Source organism: Thermochaetoides thermophila, assembly GCF_000221225.1.
Source record: "Thermochaetoides thermophila DSM 1495 unplaced genomic scaffold scf7180000011820, whole genome shotgun sequence".
Classification (NCBI taxonomy): domain Eukaryota; kingdom Fungi; phylum Ascomycota; class Sordariomycetes; order Sordariales; family Chaetomiaceae; genus Thermochaetoides; species Thermochaetoides thermophila.
In genome coordinates, this window is record NW_006383036.1 from 64,589 (window position 1) to 82,143 (window position 17,555).

The 17,555-nt window shown below is 51.6% G+C and overlaps 4 protein-coding genes and 1 pseudogene across 5 annotated transcripts; 2 read left to right on the forward strand and 3 right to left on the reverse strand.

The window, feature by feature from the left end:
• Window positions 1-2,267: 2,267 nt before the first annotated feature.
• CTHT_0050500 (mitochondrial 54S ribosomal bL27m domain-containing protein) lies at window positions 2,268-3,734 on the reverse strand (the record flags this gene model as incomplete). The annotated part of the gene is made up of 3 exons (XM_006695334.1): window positions 2,268-2,903; window positions 2,956-3,164; window positions 3,275-3,734. The coding sequence occupies 3 exons, from the start codon at window positions 3,732-3,734 to the stop codon at window positions 2,268-2,270; spliced, it is 1,305 nt and encodes a 434-aa protein (XP_006695397.1).
• Window positions 3,735-4,966: 1,232 nt separating this feature from the next.
• On the reverse strand, window positions 4,967-5,883 carry CTHT_0050510 (uncharacterized protein; the record flags this gene model as incomplete). Its single annotated transcript, XM_006695335.1, has 2 exons — window positions 4,967-5,739; window positions 5,817-5,883. The coding sequence occupies 2 exons, from the start codon at window positions 5,881-5,883 to the stop codon at window positions 4,967-4,969; spliced, it is 840 nt and encodes a 279-aa protein (XP_006695398.1).
• A 625-nt stretch (window positions 5,884-6,508) lies between these two features.
• CTHT_0050520 (uncharacterized protein) lies at window positions 6,509-8,768 on the reverse strand (the record flags this gene model as incomplete). The annotated part of the gene is made up of 7 exons (XM_006695336.1): window positions 6,509-6,727; window positions 6,799-6,889; window positions 6,969-7,390; window positions 7,476-7,916; window positions 8,005-8,178; window positions 8,323-8,417; window positions 8,498-8,768. 7 exons carry the CDS (start codon window positions 8,766-8,768, stop codon window positions 6,509-6,511), a joined length of 1,713 nt encoding a protein of 570 aa, XP_006695399.1.
• A 1,962-nt stretch (window positions 8,769-10,730) lies between these two features.
• Window positions 10,731-13,559, forward strand: CTHT_0050530 (annotated as a pseudogene; the record flags this gene model as incomplete). The annotated part of the gene is made up of 9 exons: window positions 10,731-10,816; window positions 11,279-11,340; window positions 11,479-11,529; window positions 11,646-11,980; window positions 12,029-12,050; window positions 12,156-12,398; window positions 12,529-12,926; window positions 13,221-13,320; window positions 13,393-13,559. Coding segments are annotated over 9 exons (1,464 nt in total).
• Window positions 13,560-15,224: 1,665 nt separating this feature from the next.
• CTHT_0050540 (inositol oxygenase-like protein) lies at window positions 15,225-16,560 on the forward strand (the record flags this gene model as incomplete). Its single annotated transcript, XM_006695337.1, has 3 exons — window positions 15,225-16,118; window positions 16,183-16,235; window positions 16,515-16,560. 3 exons carry the CDS (start codon window positions 15,225-15,227, stop codon window positions 16,558-16,560), a joined length of 993 nt encoding a protein of 330 aa, XP_006695400.1.
• Between the last annotated feature and the right edge of the window lie 995 nt (window positions 16,561-17,555).

A 17,555-nucleotide genomic window follows, 5' to 3' on the forward strand; every position in this document is an offset into this window, starting at 1 on the left:
ACTTCCCACCTTTCAGTTTCCATCTGCAGTTCGTCTTGTTTGGCGCACAGGGGTTGGGCTCTGAATTTCACGATACCCACAACACGGATTTCCGGTTTATGCGCTGGTTTTCGGTCTGTTCACGGTGTTACAGGGCTTGGTGATTAAATTATACGGGTCTCATAGAATATTCCCAGCATCTATAAGCAAGCATTGGTAAAAATGGGACCATAACCCTGCGGGATTACTCAAATGGGGCTTGTTTATGATGGGTGTTTTGTCATCTGAGTGGACAATTTATACTCAACTCAGCATCGTGGTCTCTTACGGTGGCATGAATAGCAACGCCCTTAATGAACAGAGCGACCACAGTCTCCGGTATGCTTTTCTTCACTTTGCTTGTGTCAATTAGGCCAAATAGAACCCTCTTCGTCCAGAGGCTGACATGATCGGCTCCAGAGACAACGAAGAGAATCCTTTCTTACCACCGTCCTGTTAGCACGTTACCAGCGAAGCCTCGACGATCTGGACCGTGGTCACTCAAGTAACCGCGACCACTTCCCCTGAGAAATACAAAGAGAAGTGGGCAATGTCGCTTGTTGTCGTCAAGCCTCATCCTCATGCTTGGCATCCTGTATCGATAAGCAAAGGAACCCAGAGGCAGACTTGCTCTCAGAATCAGTGCCATCACTCACGTGGTTACGATCTGGAGTAGTTTCCCAGCCGGCCATTAGTAGGGATTGTGGATATGGGTCATCATTGGACGTACCAGGTGACCTTTGTCTCGACACAAACGTCTTCAAATGACTGCTCTTTCATATGTTGTAGTCTTACCTATTCCTCCCCTCATGGCTCCCTCATCAACCAACCCTGTTGCTTCTGTATCTGACCAAACTGGTAACGATGTCGCTGAACTTTACCAACTCCATGCACAAGGTCAAAGCAACCTCAAGGGTCTTCATCTGTCTTCATACAACCATTTACTCCTACTGGACACTGAAGATTGTCTGCCGACTAACTTCTTCTCGCAGCCTTACTAGGGACTTAGCATAAACTACTGTTGTATACGCTTTACCATTTCACCTGAACAAGGGTTACGCATCTCACTTCGTGTGCTGTTGTTGGTTTTATCGATGTATGCTTGCTTTGCTCTCCTAGTCATTCTGGCTTTAAGACTCATATCAAACCAAGCATCAATTTTCTGGGTAACAGCTCTCTCTCTTATGCGTTTGAGTGTTTCTCTCGGGTTGGAGGGGCTATTATGGTTTGCTAGTGTCATCAGCACCCCCAAATCACCGTCAACGTCAGCAGACAACATAGAAGACTGGAAACCATAGTATGACTTCCTTACTTTCTATGACGTGGCCTCAACGGCAAAACTCATCGAGGCTAGAAGCTTGTTAGCATGGGTGCTAACACTTTTTTGACTCGCGTAGATGGATGGGATCTGGCCGGGTGGAGGTAAAGCCAACTTGAGTTGCGGCTGAACACAGCTAGGACACAGTAATGTATATTAAGATTCCATATATAGAAAGATACTACCATCCTCTGTCATGTCTGGTGGTGGGGTGACAGCCTGGAGGGAAGACCTTTAAACTCCAAGCAAGTATTTGATGATTCGTCTAGCTGACTTTGTTCTGCAAGTTACCTAGTGCTGATTCTTGCTCACTGTGCTTGTTAGGCCCTCAGAGCGGGGCGTAGGCCAGTATACTGGGACGTGAAAGTGGAAGTTGTCCGGGCTCGATAGTTTCTGTCATGAGAAACTCAGGTGCATGATCAACAATATTGTGCAGTCTTGTGCTTGGGATCATAAATGAAGATGCTGAAATCAAATCAGAATTAAGCCCGCGGGGTGATGTTATAGCTGAGATCGAACAAAGTGCTTTGCAACTATTCCACTTTGTGGCAGTCAAGTTCTATAACACGACTTTATTCGCTGGATATCATCCCGCTCAGCAGGGGCTAGGGACCAGCCAAGTTCCAGGTCGTCACGGGAGGCGAACCTTCTGTAAGACTTATTAAAGGGAAGAAGTATGAAGGTATAAAGCTGTGCCGGACGATATTCAGATAAAGATCAAGATAACACTTGGGGGGCATTTATGAGACAGATTGGTCGGAACGACCAATCAACAAGATGGTCATGACTCTATTGGCAACAGTAATGTACAACAGCTATGGACACAAGGATGCCCTGTCCTAGCGAAAAAGGGTAGTTGAGGGAGCGGATTCGAGAACCCGGCCTATGCATGATGCCACTCATGGGGCAGCAGCAACTTATTATAACACCATCAGGCTTTGACCTTGTTCTTTTCAGCAGCCACCTTAACAGCCTCGTTGGTAGCCTTGACAGTGGTGGTAGCTTCTCTCCTCTGAGCCAGGAGCACCGCCCTCTTCTCCCGCAGGCGCCTCTTAGACTCTTCACGGCGACGAGCCTTGGCGACCCTGCGAGCTTTGAGCTCCCTGAAGTAGGCAGCGCGCTTCTTGCGGCGAGAGCGCATCCTGGCTCTCCGCGATTCCGTCTTTTCCGTGCCGGGGATAGTGCCGGCGTCACCAATGAGACGGCCAATCTCCCAGTTGGTCTCACGGTAGCTGTAGTCATCTTGAAGACGGAATACGCGGGTATTCATGCGTGCCTCGAGCTCCTTCTGCTGCTGGAGTCTCCAAGCGTCTTGCTTAGCCTTCGTAATGGCTCTTGCCCTGAGCTTCTGCTGGATCAAACGTGCAATAACCGAGTTACCATCTTTAAGGGGAATACGCCTTCTGAGATGTATTGGGAGTTTTGGCTTCGCGGTCACTGTCGTCTGCGCTGTCACCGAGACCCCTGTGGTCGTGGAATCCTCTGACTCGGTCGACTGCTCGGATTCCGGTAGACGCGTTACGGTGAGGGGGATGCCACTAGGGGATATGACCTCCTCGGAACGCTTCTCTTCCTTTTGTGGCACCGCCACAAGATTGAGCTTCCGCTTGCGGGGAGACCCCCGGAGGGTAGGGGAGCTTGTCGTCACGGTTGAAGGCAACGCCTATGTATTGGCGGCCGGGATGGCGATGGGGATCGCGGTAGTATTTGACGTAACCGGCAACGGCAGCATGGATAGTATGGTCACGGCCCATGATGGTGTTCTCGCCGGGGTGCCATACTGTGCCGCGCTGCTTGTAGATAATGTTGCCTGGCAGAACATACTGATCTGGGAACAAGGAGACGAGAGTCAGCCGACACGCCTGTCCGTTGCGGGGACCAACAAACTGGCCAACTGGACAACCCCCCATCACTGGTACGCGGGTAGGGAAAACGTACCGCCTGTCCTCTTCGCTCCCAGCTTCTTCGGAATGGTCTTCTTGGACTTGAGCTTGTAGGCACCCTGTGACTTCACTGTGGCATAGCGCTTGCCCTGGACCGCGGCATTGATCTCGGTTGGTGAGGCAATTCGAAGGCTGGCGAACCGATCTTCGAGACTGGTTGTCGTAGGCCGTGAAAGAGCACCTAGGGGTCGTGAGGCACTTGCAACAGCCCCAGCAACCCTCTGGAAGGGCCGCTGTAGCCGCGCGAGTTGCATAGCTTGCCGTTCGCGAACGTTCCTCGCAGCGACTGGGACTGAAAAAATAAGCGCCGAGGGGAGGGCGAGACTGCGGGACGTCGAGATCGCGGCCGCGATCGGGTTCAAGGGACCTGGAGACTGGACGCTATTGGGCTGGCGACGGTTGGGAGAGCGGCACTGGGTTGGTTGCAACGGTGAAGTTTTTTGCTGACTCAGCATCATATGTTGCTTGGCCACGAGAGAAGTTCGCTTACAAGCGCAGATAAGATAAGAGCGCCAAGGAACCGGGTCCGCCGCCCTTACTTGTACACCTGGCGTCATCAACCAACAAAGGAACTGCCAAAAGCTTCCCGATTCTGGCCCGGTCCAGTTCAAGCTATCAACCTTGATTAGTTCAGATTCCAAGAAAAAAAATTGTACCGTGCCATCTATTGAATCAGCCGTACTTGGTTTAGCGGCTGTCACACAGCATTCTTCGGATTGTTTACAATCGATATCCTATCGACAACCGACTAGCTCTGAGCAAGTCTCGAGGGTCAGGAGTAGATCTTCCTCGCGCCACGACTCCACGGCAGTGACGGTTCAAGATGCAATTACTCACCCTGGTATTTTTTGCACTTGCAAGTTCAGTCACTGCTCAGTTTAACTTCTTCGACCACATGTTTGGCGGCAGCCAACAGCATCGCCAACAACCTCAAAACGTCCCCAGCGACTCCTCGGTCTATCGCGCGCAGTACTCTCGAGCACATTGTGATAAGTACCTTTGTCCCGACACACTTGGTATGCTTCTCCCAGCACAAGTTTGATATACATACAAAGGGTTAACAAAAGCTGATATTGCCAATAGCATGTGTTCATTTTCCACATCATTGCCCCTGTCCTTGGCCATCCCATCAGGACAAGTTTGAGCTTGCCGAAGGCCAGAGGATATGTGTCTCCAAAGGTGGTTTCAAGGTTAACGAGGCAGCGAGGAAAGTCGAGCTGGCTCGTAAGGGGTTGTTGTAGACCTTAAGCATCATATCCTTTGGTCCGCTCCTATCCCCAGAAAGTCTCCATCAATGGGACCGCTCTAGACAAGTCGAAGTCCTCAGCGATACGTCGCCATATCAAACCATGCTCATTTGAGGTGAAATCTATGCAAACCCATCAATGGATGACCATGTCTGGAGTCGACTCAAGTCACAAATCCTCAACGCAGTATGATTAAGCTTTTCGAGTTGGAGGGAAGGGCGAGTGGCAGTCGAATAAAATCAGCTGAATAAAAACAGCTTTGTGAAACGCTAGGATATATCTTCATTCTCCACACCGCAGTTAACCATGGAAACTAAAAAAAAAGGGGGTTAAAAAAAGTGGCCCAGAAAAACAGCTATGAGTTGCGCCGACTTAGCCAGCGGTCGAAATTTCCACATCCAGGCAATATTTTCCATCGTAAACTTGGCACTTTTGTCTCCCTACGATGAACCGTTAACCGGTCTCGGCAATGGAGGAACGGGTGGCGCGGCGTTGCGGTCCTCGTCGTCGTCCTCTTCCTCGTCATCATCCACTTCCAGCTTCTCAGGGTGGCCAAGCAGCGCCGCGACATTCTTCATCTCGTAGTGCTTCTTGCGCATCTCCTCAAACCGGCGGTGCTTCTCGCGCTCCTCAGCACTCAGCCCGACCTCATATTCTTTCTCGTCTGCATCGTGCCCGCTCTCGTTGCTATTCACATGAACCGCGCGCGGCCGAGGCGCAAACTCATGTTCGGGAACTTCCTCTTCGGGTTCGCCCAAAGACAGCCCGGGAATCTCGTCGTCAGCTCCCGGGCGCCGTCGTGATGATTGTGCTGTTGAACCCTCGCCATCGGCGTGCTCTGATTCCAGCGGCTCATCTTCGTCGGACGGGTCTTCGGCGGGGTCATAATGCCTGGCATATGGGGTTTTGGGCTCGTTAATCTTCATGGTGCTGGTCCGCTCTTGCTCCGTCAAGTAGAGGTTCGCCTCATCCCACTTTAGCCGCTGGCCCTGCTCCTCGCCGCCGTTCTCTCGGGACTCTTTGGGTGGAAGGGAGCCTTGCCGGCGGAAGCCCAGTCGCGCTCCAGCACCTGATGAAGAACGCCGACGTCCTGCATTATATTGAGTGTTTGCGATGGTCAGTTCCTTGGTGTCCTTAGGCGTCAGATGCGCCGTGTCAATATTGCCAGTCGGCGATACAGGGGGAGCATCTCGATTCTTGTTCTTAAGAATTCCTGGTGTTGGGGAATCCTACAGTTAGCCAACAAACTCTGGTTCCGTGGATCCAGGGAATGTTGAGAACTTGACGCACCTTTCGGCCGCGGGGCATTTGGACCTGGAGGGGTGTGCAGCGGGGCGGGATTCGTTGCGCTTGTCATTGTCTCTTTGCTCCCTCAGCAGTTTGCTATGCGATTGGGGTCTTAGCTTGTCAGGCAAAGATATCGACGGTGATGCGCCGTTGGAAATTGTGGTTATGTAGAGAGGGGTTGAGGAGGGGTTCTTGGATGGAATGGACGGGAATGCGATGAGGAGCGAGTGCATGGACAGCTTCCTTGAGAAGCAGAGTCAGGTGGGGTGACCTTGGAGAGGTGACAAGGAGATGTGGGGCATGACCGGCATCTGACGGAGGCGCCTTGAGACCCGCCCGCGGCTCTAAGAGCTCCATGGAAGCTTCCACCGACATTGTTCAGCTCTACGGTAATTACATGGTTACCGAAGCACGTAGCCGTCAGATATCAATTTGGGAATTTAAGGGTATTACAAGAGCAAGACAAACTGAGTTCAACAAACACGTCGACGGGCGTGCATACAGACTGTAAGGTAAACTATATAGAGCATGGTACTCAGCACTAGTATTATTATACCTGTGGTAACGGATGAAATCTACCATGGGCGTTTTGGTGGTCACTTCTCCCAACTCGATTGTAAACTTAACATACAAAAGGACTATTAGCATGCTTGGATCCCGTCTTATGGAGGCATCACCGAAATGGGTATTGTAGGCTAGCTCAGCTGTTCCTGTGTCTTCATCTTGGAGTGTTCGCGGTAAATCTCGATGAGGTTCCTGTCAACATCTTCCTCGAACACATCAACTTTCGTGGTAGCGAACTTGCGTGCGCTGACGCCCCGCTGAAATAGGACATCCATCTCGGCAAAGGATCGTCCAGATGGCTCAGGGACTCGGAAGTATGTGTAGATGATGCAGAGGAAGCAGATGCCACCCTGTACACATCTGTGGTCAGTGCTTTGGTGCTTGATTGATGACTCTCAAGAAGATGTTGAAGAGGACTAACCCAAAAGAAGCCGGTGAAGTTACTCCAGCCCCATGCTCCTGGGTTTAGCATGTACGGGGTCAAAACGCTGCAAATTATACCAACAATGATGCTAGAATGTGTTGTAAGCAACTGGAAGCTTAAGTATTCGGTTGCAACAAGGCTCGATGCTAGGCCATCTGGAAACTTACTAGAGCACACGTCCGAGAGCGACTGTCTTGATCTGCAAACGGCGCGTCGAGATCTCGCTTACGAGCGAGTAACAGACAGTGCCCACAGTCAGTTGATACACCAATGCCCAACATAGCATGATGCTTCCGGTGGCAATGGAGCCTTCTCTCCGGTGTGTCTCGGGAACAAGTCCCAAAAACCCAAGAATGAACAGCATGGTGCAAAGACCACATAACCCGTAGAGATAGAGAGATCGGCGACCGATACCGCGGCTCATCATGAACCAAGCCCCAAATACGCCGACCATGTTCATACCATACTGGCCCAGAGCAAACCCATAGGCGCTGTTTTCGCTAAGACCAGCCTGCTTGAGAAAGTATGTTGAGTAGTTGGAGAAAGAATTGCCGCTCAGGTTCTGGATGGCCCAGACCATACAAACGATCTTCACCAGGGAGGTTCAGTCAGTAAAACACGTCCCATTGTCTGCAATAGACGGGAGAGACAGAGCGAAAGCTGGAATCACTTACCTCTGTCCGTCTCAAATCATTGCCCTTGAAGCAATCCCAATAGCTCGCGCCACTCGTCGTCTTCTCTTCTAGGGCTGTAGTATGGACCATCATATCCAGCGTCTCGTCTGGGTCAAAATTGGCCTCGCGGCTTAAGCTGGTCAGGCGGAGTAGCGCGGTCCTCGCCTGGGTCAGTTTCCCCTTCCGAACAAGCCACCATGGAGACTCCGGTGCAAAGAAGATGCCGATGGCAAGAGGAAGGGGCCACATCCATTGCAGGGCGTATGGAATGCGATAAGCCCACTCGTTGTGTTTGTCTAGCATGGACATAATAACACCGATGCCAATGAGCTGACCGAGACCCCAGCAAAAGTTGACATAGGTTGTCAGGTAGCCGCGCATGGCAACGGGGCACACCTCGGAAGCGTAGGTGACAGTAAGGGTTTGAAACACGCCCCAGGGCTGGATTCCAGTGTCAGCACAAAAACGTCTCCCCTAATGCGACATTGCCAGCGAACGATTTCGAGGAAGACAGGGATCCAAGTCTTACAATACCGCAGAGAATTTCAGCAGCCAGCAAGGTCTGAATATTTTTAGCAGTGAAGAAAAGGGCAGTCCAGGCATTGATGAGCATCAAGCATGCTATAACCGTCCATCGATACCCGAAGCGCTCTGAGACCCAACCGTTTATTAGCAGGCCAATTAGTTCGCCAACGTTGGCGCCCTGGATTGTGATTCCACGGTCAGCATGTTCCTCTTACGTGTGGAGTTCATCTCATCTCTCGCGGTGCTCCAGCCGCAAGCCTGCGACGTCAAAGGCGTGCAAAGACGCCAACAAAGCCAGAAACCAGATATTGAAAGTACACACATTACTGAGCCCAGCTTGCCATCGAGCGGGAACTTCCCAGTCATCAGAGTTTGGGAGCTGCTCCCCGTATTTTCGGTTGAACTGGGGGAAGGCATCTTTTCGATGGCATCGCAGAATTAATCAGTTATTCAGCCGCTTCCTCAGTTGGTAGCTCGGGCCAAGGCGGAGCACCTACAGAAGTTGTTGATCAGACAGACGTCGTAGCCTTCCATGACAATGCAAGTCGAGATCAGGACGCTCCAGGCGATAGCCTTTGGGTACAGACGTATTCCCTGAAGTAGAGTCATCTTGTGTTCCTTCTCCGTTGCCGTCTTAGCGCCTTGGATGATGCGGGCAGTGGCCTTGATGCGGTCATGGTCCTGCTGCTCATCACATTCCTCCTTCTCGCAGTCAATCAAGAGGACACGAGGGACGCCATCGGCGGCAGCCTTTTCATCGGACGCCATTGAAGCGGTGCTCGCTTGGTCGCTGCTGCAGGCGAATCAGACTTTACAACAACTCAGATCCTAAACCCAGCTCCAAAACTTAGAAACGAAATCCAGATCGTTTCTGCGCTTGCCACATCCGGCCGAATCCCTACCACCATGTGCTCCGGGGAGGCTCTAAGTTCAAACCAGTCCTCATCAGTATCAGTCGGGGGGTATAAGCTTAAAGGGTGATTCCCATTCCCGGATCCAAATACCGCCACGGCGGACTCCGGCAAAAAGAATGACTCTCGAAGATCCAGAATATCCAGACAACACCCAATGACGGGCAGCAGGTGGATGAAAGATGTGGAGTGACAGTGGGGTACAGAAGATAAGCCGGCATGGAAGGATGCTCCTGCTTGCTAGTCAGAACTCAGAACTCAGAGGTTGGTGATGAACTTTGTCACGGCGTTTCTCGACGGCTTGTCTGTGATCTGCCCCATGCAGGGCTGCAGCCGTGTAACGGGAGGGCAGATCCGGGGTTGGCCTCCATTGTTTCGATCGAATGCTGCGGCGGGAGTTCTGATACAAGTGAATCAACTGGGTCTCAGAAAAGGAAGGTCAATTACACAGCTGTGTTAAGTGAAAGTGCAAGCAAGAGTCCTGAGCCGTCAAGGTTGTGTGCAGGCAATTTTACGTTGTTGAAGTCGCTGATACTGCAACCACGGCAAGTCGGCACTGGCGACAATTCGGCTGGGCGGAGTACTCTCCTGTATACTTTGCATTGATTACGGCGACAGCTTTTTGCCGAATACTTGAATCTCACCTCACAATTCACAAACCTCTGGCAAGAAAAGACCGAGGGGCCTGGACGGCGTGTCTCAACTCTCCTGAAGCTAGAGCCACCCGCTGGCTTGTGGGGGTAAGCGGGACAAAGTGGGGGCATTTTGGATTTGGCTATGGATTTGGGCAATGCCGATGAGAAGGGGATCGGTGGACGACATGCAACCCGAAGCGCCGCACACATTCCATGATGCCCCACATGCTCTGGGCCAAGCTGGACGCATGGAAGCATGAAACGTCAACATCAACAGGACAACTCAACGGTTCGGCAAACTGGCGACTGGACAGCAAGGTCAGCGGCATCATTATGGCTCGGCAGATGACTCTGTTGTTGGTCGACGCTCGTTACTGGCGGGCTGATAAGCCAGAGCTCACCATTAAGTACTATCAACCATCACTACCACTGCAATCTGCATCGTGTCTCACCTGTGGATTGAACTATTTGTAAGCAGAGAGGCTAAACCGGACACCAGTCAGAAGAACCTCAGAAGAGGCGCCATCATGTTTGTTGACACAGTCTAAGACCTTTTGTCTATTGTGCGAGTTCAGGTCGTCATTTATTGTTGTCGTAGCCCTTCACTCTATTTCTTTCCGTCATCGACGCCTTTCCGAGGCAATAATAGACAAGAATATCCCAACAAGGCCCTTGCCGGTCCCGCAGACTCGGGTAGGGCAAAGAGCGGGACATGCGTGCAGGATGTCTGAAGTTGGACTTAATCTTGCAAAAGCTGGCTTGGGGAACAAGTCTGACCGAGCAGCCATGCAGCACCGCATTCTTCCCTCTCGGTCTGCTCGGCGATTGGACGGCAGGGACAACAAGCAGCTCCAGGTGTCTGTTGTCACGAGCTGGACGTGGCCTGGCCGGACATGTCGGGCATGGCTGGCATGGCTGGTGTGCAGATCAGGCGGCGGGAACGTGTGGGAGAGAGTCAGCTGCCACTCCAGCCTGGCCGTGTGCTGCCCCGGCCTGCCCCAGCGCCCCAACGCCCAGGCCTTGAAGGCGGAAAGACATGCTCCTCGCTCCCCCGCCGCACCGCTCTGCAACGCCCTTTTTCTTTTCGGAGTAGAATTACCTACCCGGATGCTGCCTTACTGCACTCGCCGAGCATGTTGAATCCGTTTGGGTGAGAGTGCAGCTGTCGATACAGCCAGCTGCCAATGCCATCCTCCGCTTCAGCCACCTCCGGCCCGGCCTTGGGGCCAAACGCTCCGGGTCTCGGCCCAGTCAGGGCGAAGTTTGGCTGGTAAGTCGTACTCCAAGCCCGTATGTCCTTTTAGTTGCCCGGCCCGTAAGCCCTCAATACGTCTACGGTCCTTGTTCCGTGATCATGGCCAACGTCCATACTCCCTCACGTCCAACTTCAAGCTGTTCATCACGCGAGTCGGATGTGCAGAGGGCTGTTGGCTTTGGGACCCAAAGATGGGTTTGGGCCAGGACCGGTTGGCTCTGTTACAATCGTTTTGTCTGGCCTTGTGAAGGGATTTCCTACTGACACGGAAAATCTGCAAAATATAGCGTTAGTTGCCGCGAGCAGCACCTCAGATGTCCGTCTTTCCTCCTTCTGCACTTTCCTCGGACTCTTCGGACCCCGCTTTGGCTGGGTTTGGTCCAATGCGGTGCCATGGTTTCGGGAAAATGATCCATGTTCTGATGCTGACGGAAATACTGTGCGAAAAGGCGACAGAGTAACACCTACCTGTGGCAGATGTCTCAACGCTGGCCGTGAGTGCCGGCCTCCCGGCCTCAAGATTCGTGTGACCACTGAACGTTCGTCCCCCTTTCCTCTCTCTTGCCTCTTATGCAATATCTCCGTTTTTACTTGTCCTTCGGCCGACATCTTGCTCTGATCGCCGCCCCCTGCACAATTCAAACTTTAACTGACCGTTATTGGCCTTGGTGCTACAGGCAAGTTCAAGTTCACACCCAAGCAAAAATGGGTGAAGACGCCAAGGAGATGTTTGTGTGCCCTTTCTCATATCAACTGAACTTACATGCCTTTCACTCCTTGAACGACTGGTTATCAACCTGGTGTTTAGTACTTCTCTGAATTCGGGACTAACCCACAACTAAAGTGATCTTTATCGACGAGACCAAAACAGCAGCTCAAGAAGCCTCTTCAAGTCCAGACAGTGATCTGGAGGATCTGGAACCCTGGGAATCCCCAAAGTCTTCCCCTTCCAATCATGCAAATAATCAGCGACTGCCACCGAACCATGAAACCCAGGCAATCACTCTTCGCCCTCAACAATCGCCCTGTGATCGTCCTCTACCACCTGCAATCCCCCCTGTGCCTTCTACCCCTACCTGGCCGCTCACCCACGAGAGAGATGTCTTCCTCTTCCGCCACTTCGTGGACAAACTGGCCAGTTGGGTACCGTACCCGACCATCCCGTTGTTGGACCGTGTGGTGTGTGTTTGAACACTGCCAATCTAACTGACCTTTCGTCTCCCTCAGCTTGACCTCTGCGATCCAAAGAGTATGCCTGAATCCCCTTTTCCTGCTACCGGTTTCTCTTCACTTCAGATTTGGTGAGTGGCATGTAATGCCTGGAATGTTAGCTAACAGAGGGATCCGGACGCAGGAACTTTCGAGACCGAGGTACCGCAACGAGCAAGAGCCTCCCCTATCCTATTGAATGCCATATTTGCTCTGTCGGCGCGCCATCTTGGGCAGATTCAGAAGAACCAGCAGTACGCCATGCTCGCGGATAACTACAATGCTGCCTGTCTACGCGACCTTCGGCAACAGGTTGGCTCCGAGTCGACTGAAAACCTGTTTGCCGCCGCAATCATCCTTCAGGTAGTCGAAGAAATAAATCTTAACGGTATGTCGGAAGGCGCACTCAACCCCTCAACACTAAGATCGGAGTCGATGAAATGTTCCGTTGGGGTTTCTCGGTCCTTTAAGTTCACAGATTCAGAAGCATGAAAAACTAATGCACAGGAATGTTGCAGCGCCTGTTGACCTCCCGGTGGGTGATAATGACACAGGTCACCTCAAGGGCATGTCCAACTTCGTCCACAGTCTCTCTCCCCAGCCCGGCACTGTTGCTGCCGCCTCATTCTGGGTTGGGCTGCGACAAAACATCTATGTCGCTGTTCGGAAGAAGCAGCAAGTGGCCATAAACCTTGTCAACAGTCTAGTTGATCGATCGCTCGAGGGGACAGACGACTGCAGCTGGGCCAATCGTGCTGTTGTTCACTGTGCAGATGTGCTCAATTTTTGTTACGGCCCAGGCCGAACCCGTGAGGAAGGGCAAGCTGATCTGGAGCGTCTAATGCGCTTGAACAAGGACTGGGGTAACCGTCGGCCGAATTCGTTCGATCCCGTTTACAAGCAGGACACGGATTCTGTGCCGTTTCCGGAGATACTATATCATCGGAGTTGCCAAGGCAAGTAATTCCAACCCAACTTGGATGACCAAAATTGTGGGCCTCGGAGTATGTGCTAACATTTGATGCCGGACGGCGTCGTCGCAGTCATCGGCGTCCAACATCATCTTCTCGCAAAACTGTTCTTGCTGGACCACAGACTGCGATCCGAAACGCACCTCACACCAAATGAGAGAGATGAAATTAAGGCATATCACGACCTTGCGTATTGTCTCATGACCCAGGCACTAACCTCACGTTTTGTGTCCATGCAGAAACTCATAAGGAACACGCTACGAGAGGTGTGCGGCATCGGGCTGAGCAATCAATGGACACCGCCTGGCATGTTCACGGCCTGCATGGCTATTGAAGCCTGTAAGTTCCATACCCCCGGGGACCTAAGTTGCTGGCTCGGGGAAACAGTACGATAACCAACATGTGTGCTAGTCGGCGACTACTTCCACGAACGTCAATACCAGGATGCCATGATCGATTTACTCGGGATAACTCAGCGAGATCACGCACGACCCACGAGGGGCGTGATCCAAGAGCTCTTCCAACGTTGGGGGCGGTCACCTCCTCAAAACTTGGCTCTAGATCTGCGTTTGACTTAGCCGGCTGTGGTGTCCGGTAATGTCTTTCTTTCAAACTTCGTTGAACAATAGTCTGTCCTTGTATACTGCTATTCATTGGTGTCGATATTGTGCAATTTATGCGGAGTATGGACGTTGAGCAATGGCAGGGAGGAATTAAAGGGACATGAGTAGGAAGTTATGCAGACAGAGTGGGAGTGATTTAGAGCAAACGTCGAGTAATACATAGCTTTTACGCAAGCAATAACTGGTACTTAGTCCATATCGCATGTAGGACTTTAGCCGGGCCGTCTGCTAGTAGACAGGATCCAGTCCTCGACTCTTTTATACCCCGATTCCAGCCCAAAGCTGCAAAAACGGCTTTCATTAGGACTATAGCTAAGCCAGCAATACCCGTGTGGCACTTATGAGCTCATTGATTGCGCTGGATATCCGAACCCTGGGATTCAAGACCTTCTCCAAGTTGTCCCATGTTGACGATAGTGTAAATTAGCTGAGACATCGTAGCGATGGCACTGAATCCCAGCTTATCTGGCTCCTTTACTGTTACCGTGGTAAGTTCGGGTTGGCACGGGTCCGGTTTGGGCCCATAACCGCATGTAAAAAGCTTCAGGTCAGCTGAGCACTTGTTGACAGACACGATACCTCTGCGTTTAAACCATCCTTTGTAGTTAATGCCTTTGTAGTAAACGTTACCGCCGAAACCGGTGATCAGATGGTTGCCGCCTGCGCCTGAGCGAAACCGTCACGGGTGACGAAGCGCCTTTGGCGGTTAGTGACTCGGTAGGTCTTGCCTGGCGGCCCGCAGATTAGGAAACTGTCTTCGCCATGACACCCCATTGGTCGATGTACAGCCTAGACTGCGTCGGGGAAATCTTGCCCAATTTTGAATGGACGAGGGCAGACCACCGTTTGAGCAAAGCCCGGGCTCGATCAGCCTTCGCCACACCTAGCATTGTCGAGTCCAAGATGAGGAATTTTCGCCGGATGTAGCCCGAAACCCTTGACACTATCGCCTCGCCGGCTCGTGTTTAACACTATTCGTACGCAGCAGGCAGCCATGCCGCGCCCCGGTGGCCACGTGGGATTCGTCGGAAATGGCACCCGTCCATTGCCCCAGGCTGATGGCCCCTGACGTCTCAGGACCCAAGATGCCGGATCGCATCTCGGGTTACTTAGGTGGGTATAACGACACATCCAGAACATCATCACATCCACCAGTTCCTCCCCGGTGTAACGCGAATCAGTGTCAATGCCAGCGACATGTAGTAATTGCCAACGCCGTCGGCTGTCCTGACGTGTCGTATCTCTTACCACCTTCTTCCTGGCGGTGTCCGTGGGCGATGGCCTGATGTCTTCCCGACATCGCTGGGACGGATTTCTCAACGTCCGTGCAAAAGATGCAAGAGATGACAAGTCCAGTGCGTGCCGTGTGAGGTTGGAGACACAGGTCTCTGTGTATATAAACGGCTTCCCCAATCTGTTTCTCGTCTTGAGCCGCTTCCTGGTCCTTTCAGAGACAAGGAAAGTCTAGGAAAGCACCCTGTGAGACCGAGTACTTTCACTCCTCACACTCTATCGGGTTTCCTTGCACGTAGTCTTTGACATCAATCGATCAGACATTATCCAAGCTCGTTCAGCCCAAAGAGGAGCCCGGACCATATCCAGTTTCCGCGCTCAGTCTCCATGTCGTCAGCTTCTGTGGACGCTATGCCAGTGTGCCGGGACGGACTGGCTCTTGAGGCCATCTCGGACGCTGTCGACACTGTCAACATCCTTAAGGGAATCTCTGCTAAGAATGAAGAGATTGATTATGACGCCGAGTCTCGATTCGATGCCGGAAAGGACAAGTCAACATTCCGCCGGTACAACGAAGCCTGCGAGAGAGTCAAAAACTTTTACGCTGAACAACATGCGAAGCAGACGTTGGCCCACAACCTGAACGCCCGTGAGCGCTTCTATTCGCCATCAAGAAAGAGGCCAGAGATGAGCGTTTGGGAAGCCATCGAAATGCTCAACGCTCTGACCGACAACAGCGACCCAGACACGGAGATGACGCAGATTCAGCACGCCTTACAGACTGCCGAGGCCATCCGCCGAGATGGCAAACCGCGTTGGATGCAGCTTACAGGCTTGATTCATGATTTGGGCAAATTGATGCTTTTCTTGGATGGCTGCTCTGAGGGCCAGTGGGATGTGGTGGGTGACACGTTTCCCGTTGGCTGTCGGTTCGACGAGCGGTGCATCTACCCCGAGCTGTTTAAAGCCAATCCGGACTCGCAGCACCCTGTCTACAGCACAAAGTACGGCATCTACGAGCCAGGGTGTGGCCTCGACAAGCTGATCATGAGCTGGGGCCATGATGAGTATCTCTACCTCGTGGTGAAGGACCAGAGTACCTTACCACGTGAGGCACTGGCCATGATTCGCTTCCACTCGTTCTATCCGTGGCATAGGGAAGGCGCGTACCGTGAGTTTATGGCTGAAGGAGACGAGGAGCTTTTGAGAGCAGTCCGTGCCTTTAACCCTTATGACCTGTATAGCAAGACTGATGATGTTAAGAACGTCGAAGAGCTCAAGGTAAGATGGAGCCCCTAAGATCGAAGGGCGACGAACGGCGACAAATTACTGACAAGCAACATAGCCATACTATCTGGAGCTTATTGATGAGTTCTTTCCCCAGAAAATCATCAAGTGGTAAGCGCCTTCTCAGTAGGCGCGAACTCAAAGGTTGCAAAAAAGCATTACCTGATCTCAGGCTTGGAGTTATGAAAACGTGGGGTTTTACATATTGTACTTATATTTATTCTTCTGTGTATGGTTCCATGTTATTTCATGGCTCGGCTTGAAGTTTAGATGGAAAAAGAGTTATTAGTTCAGTCTTGAGGCTTGCAAGCAGGCACCTTCTCGGCTATGATACTAGGCTATTTTATATTCTGCAGATACAATCGAGCAACTAACTAATATCTTTGCAAGGTTTATCTCTCCTGACCAGAGCCCAAACCCTCTAAAGTTTCGTTAATGAGAAACTAAGTAGGCGATTAATTGTTGTCTAGATAACCGTTTGGTGACGCTGCAAACTGTAGGACAACGGTACACACCGTTTCTTTGGTAAACGGTTGCCTAGGATTACACTGTCTTTAGGAAGCCCTTGACTGGCAAAATATTTGGGTTCTCCGTAGGTAACCGGTAGGGCGATACTCTGGGGGTAAAGCTGGCACTGATACACAGTGTTGTGAGCTAGGTAAGACAGCTGATAAGGTGCCTTCTAATAGAAGAGCCTGCAAATATAGACTCGGGAAACATCCAAAATGCAAAGCCAGAAGTTTTGGCTATGGTCACCATATAACATCCACAACCACAAACGATATGATAATATGACCGACCACAACAATGGCAGTAGCAATAACGATAGCGATAATGATGGTAATAGAGGTATCTGACCCGTGATAAGTGCTACAACCAATAAGTGTACTGTTACGGCTCATGTGCAGGCCAGCAGCTGCGCCGCAGTAGTGGCGAGGAAACCAATGAAGAGGCTCTGAATGGGGTAGGTAAAAGGGTGGACTAATCATAGGCAGGGAAAAGTTGTCACCAAGAAACGTAGGTGATCGACCTCCTCGACCCTAGACGATGACCCTGGGCATGGTTGACGACAATCTGGACAGCAAGACAGGCATGCCAACGACCTGCGGCTATAAATGCGCATAAAACTACCTATTCTCAGAATATAATGAGGACTCTCCAATCAGCAATAGAAATAGTTGTCAACCAACAACTGGTAACCGCAGTAAATCACACGCACAAATGTTTGAGGACCCCAATCCCTCAGGTTCTGCAACCTGGTCACTACCTTCGAACCATCTTAGGAGGTTGTGTCACGGCCAATGGAATGAGGGAGGCCCTTCCAAGAAAAGCAGGACGGGAGAAGCCAAAAGGACAGATCAAGTTATTATCACCGCCAAGACCAAATTATCACGGTTCGATACTCAAGTATCACCATAGATACTCATGATG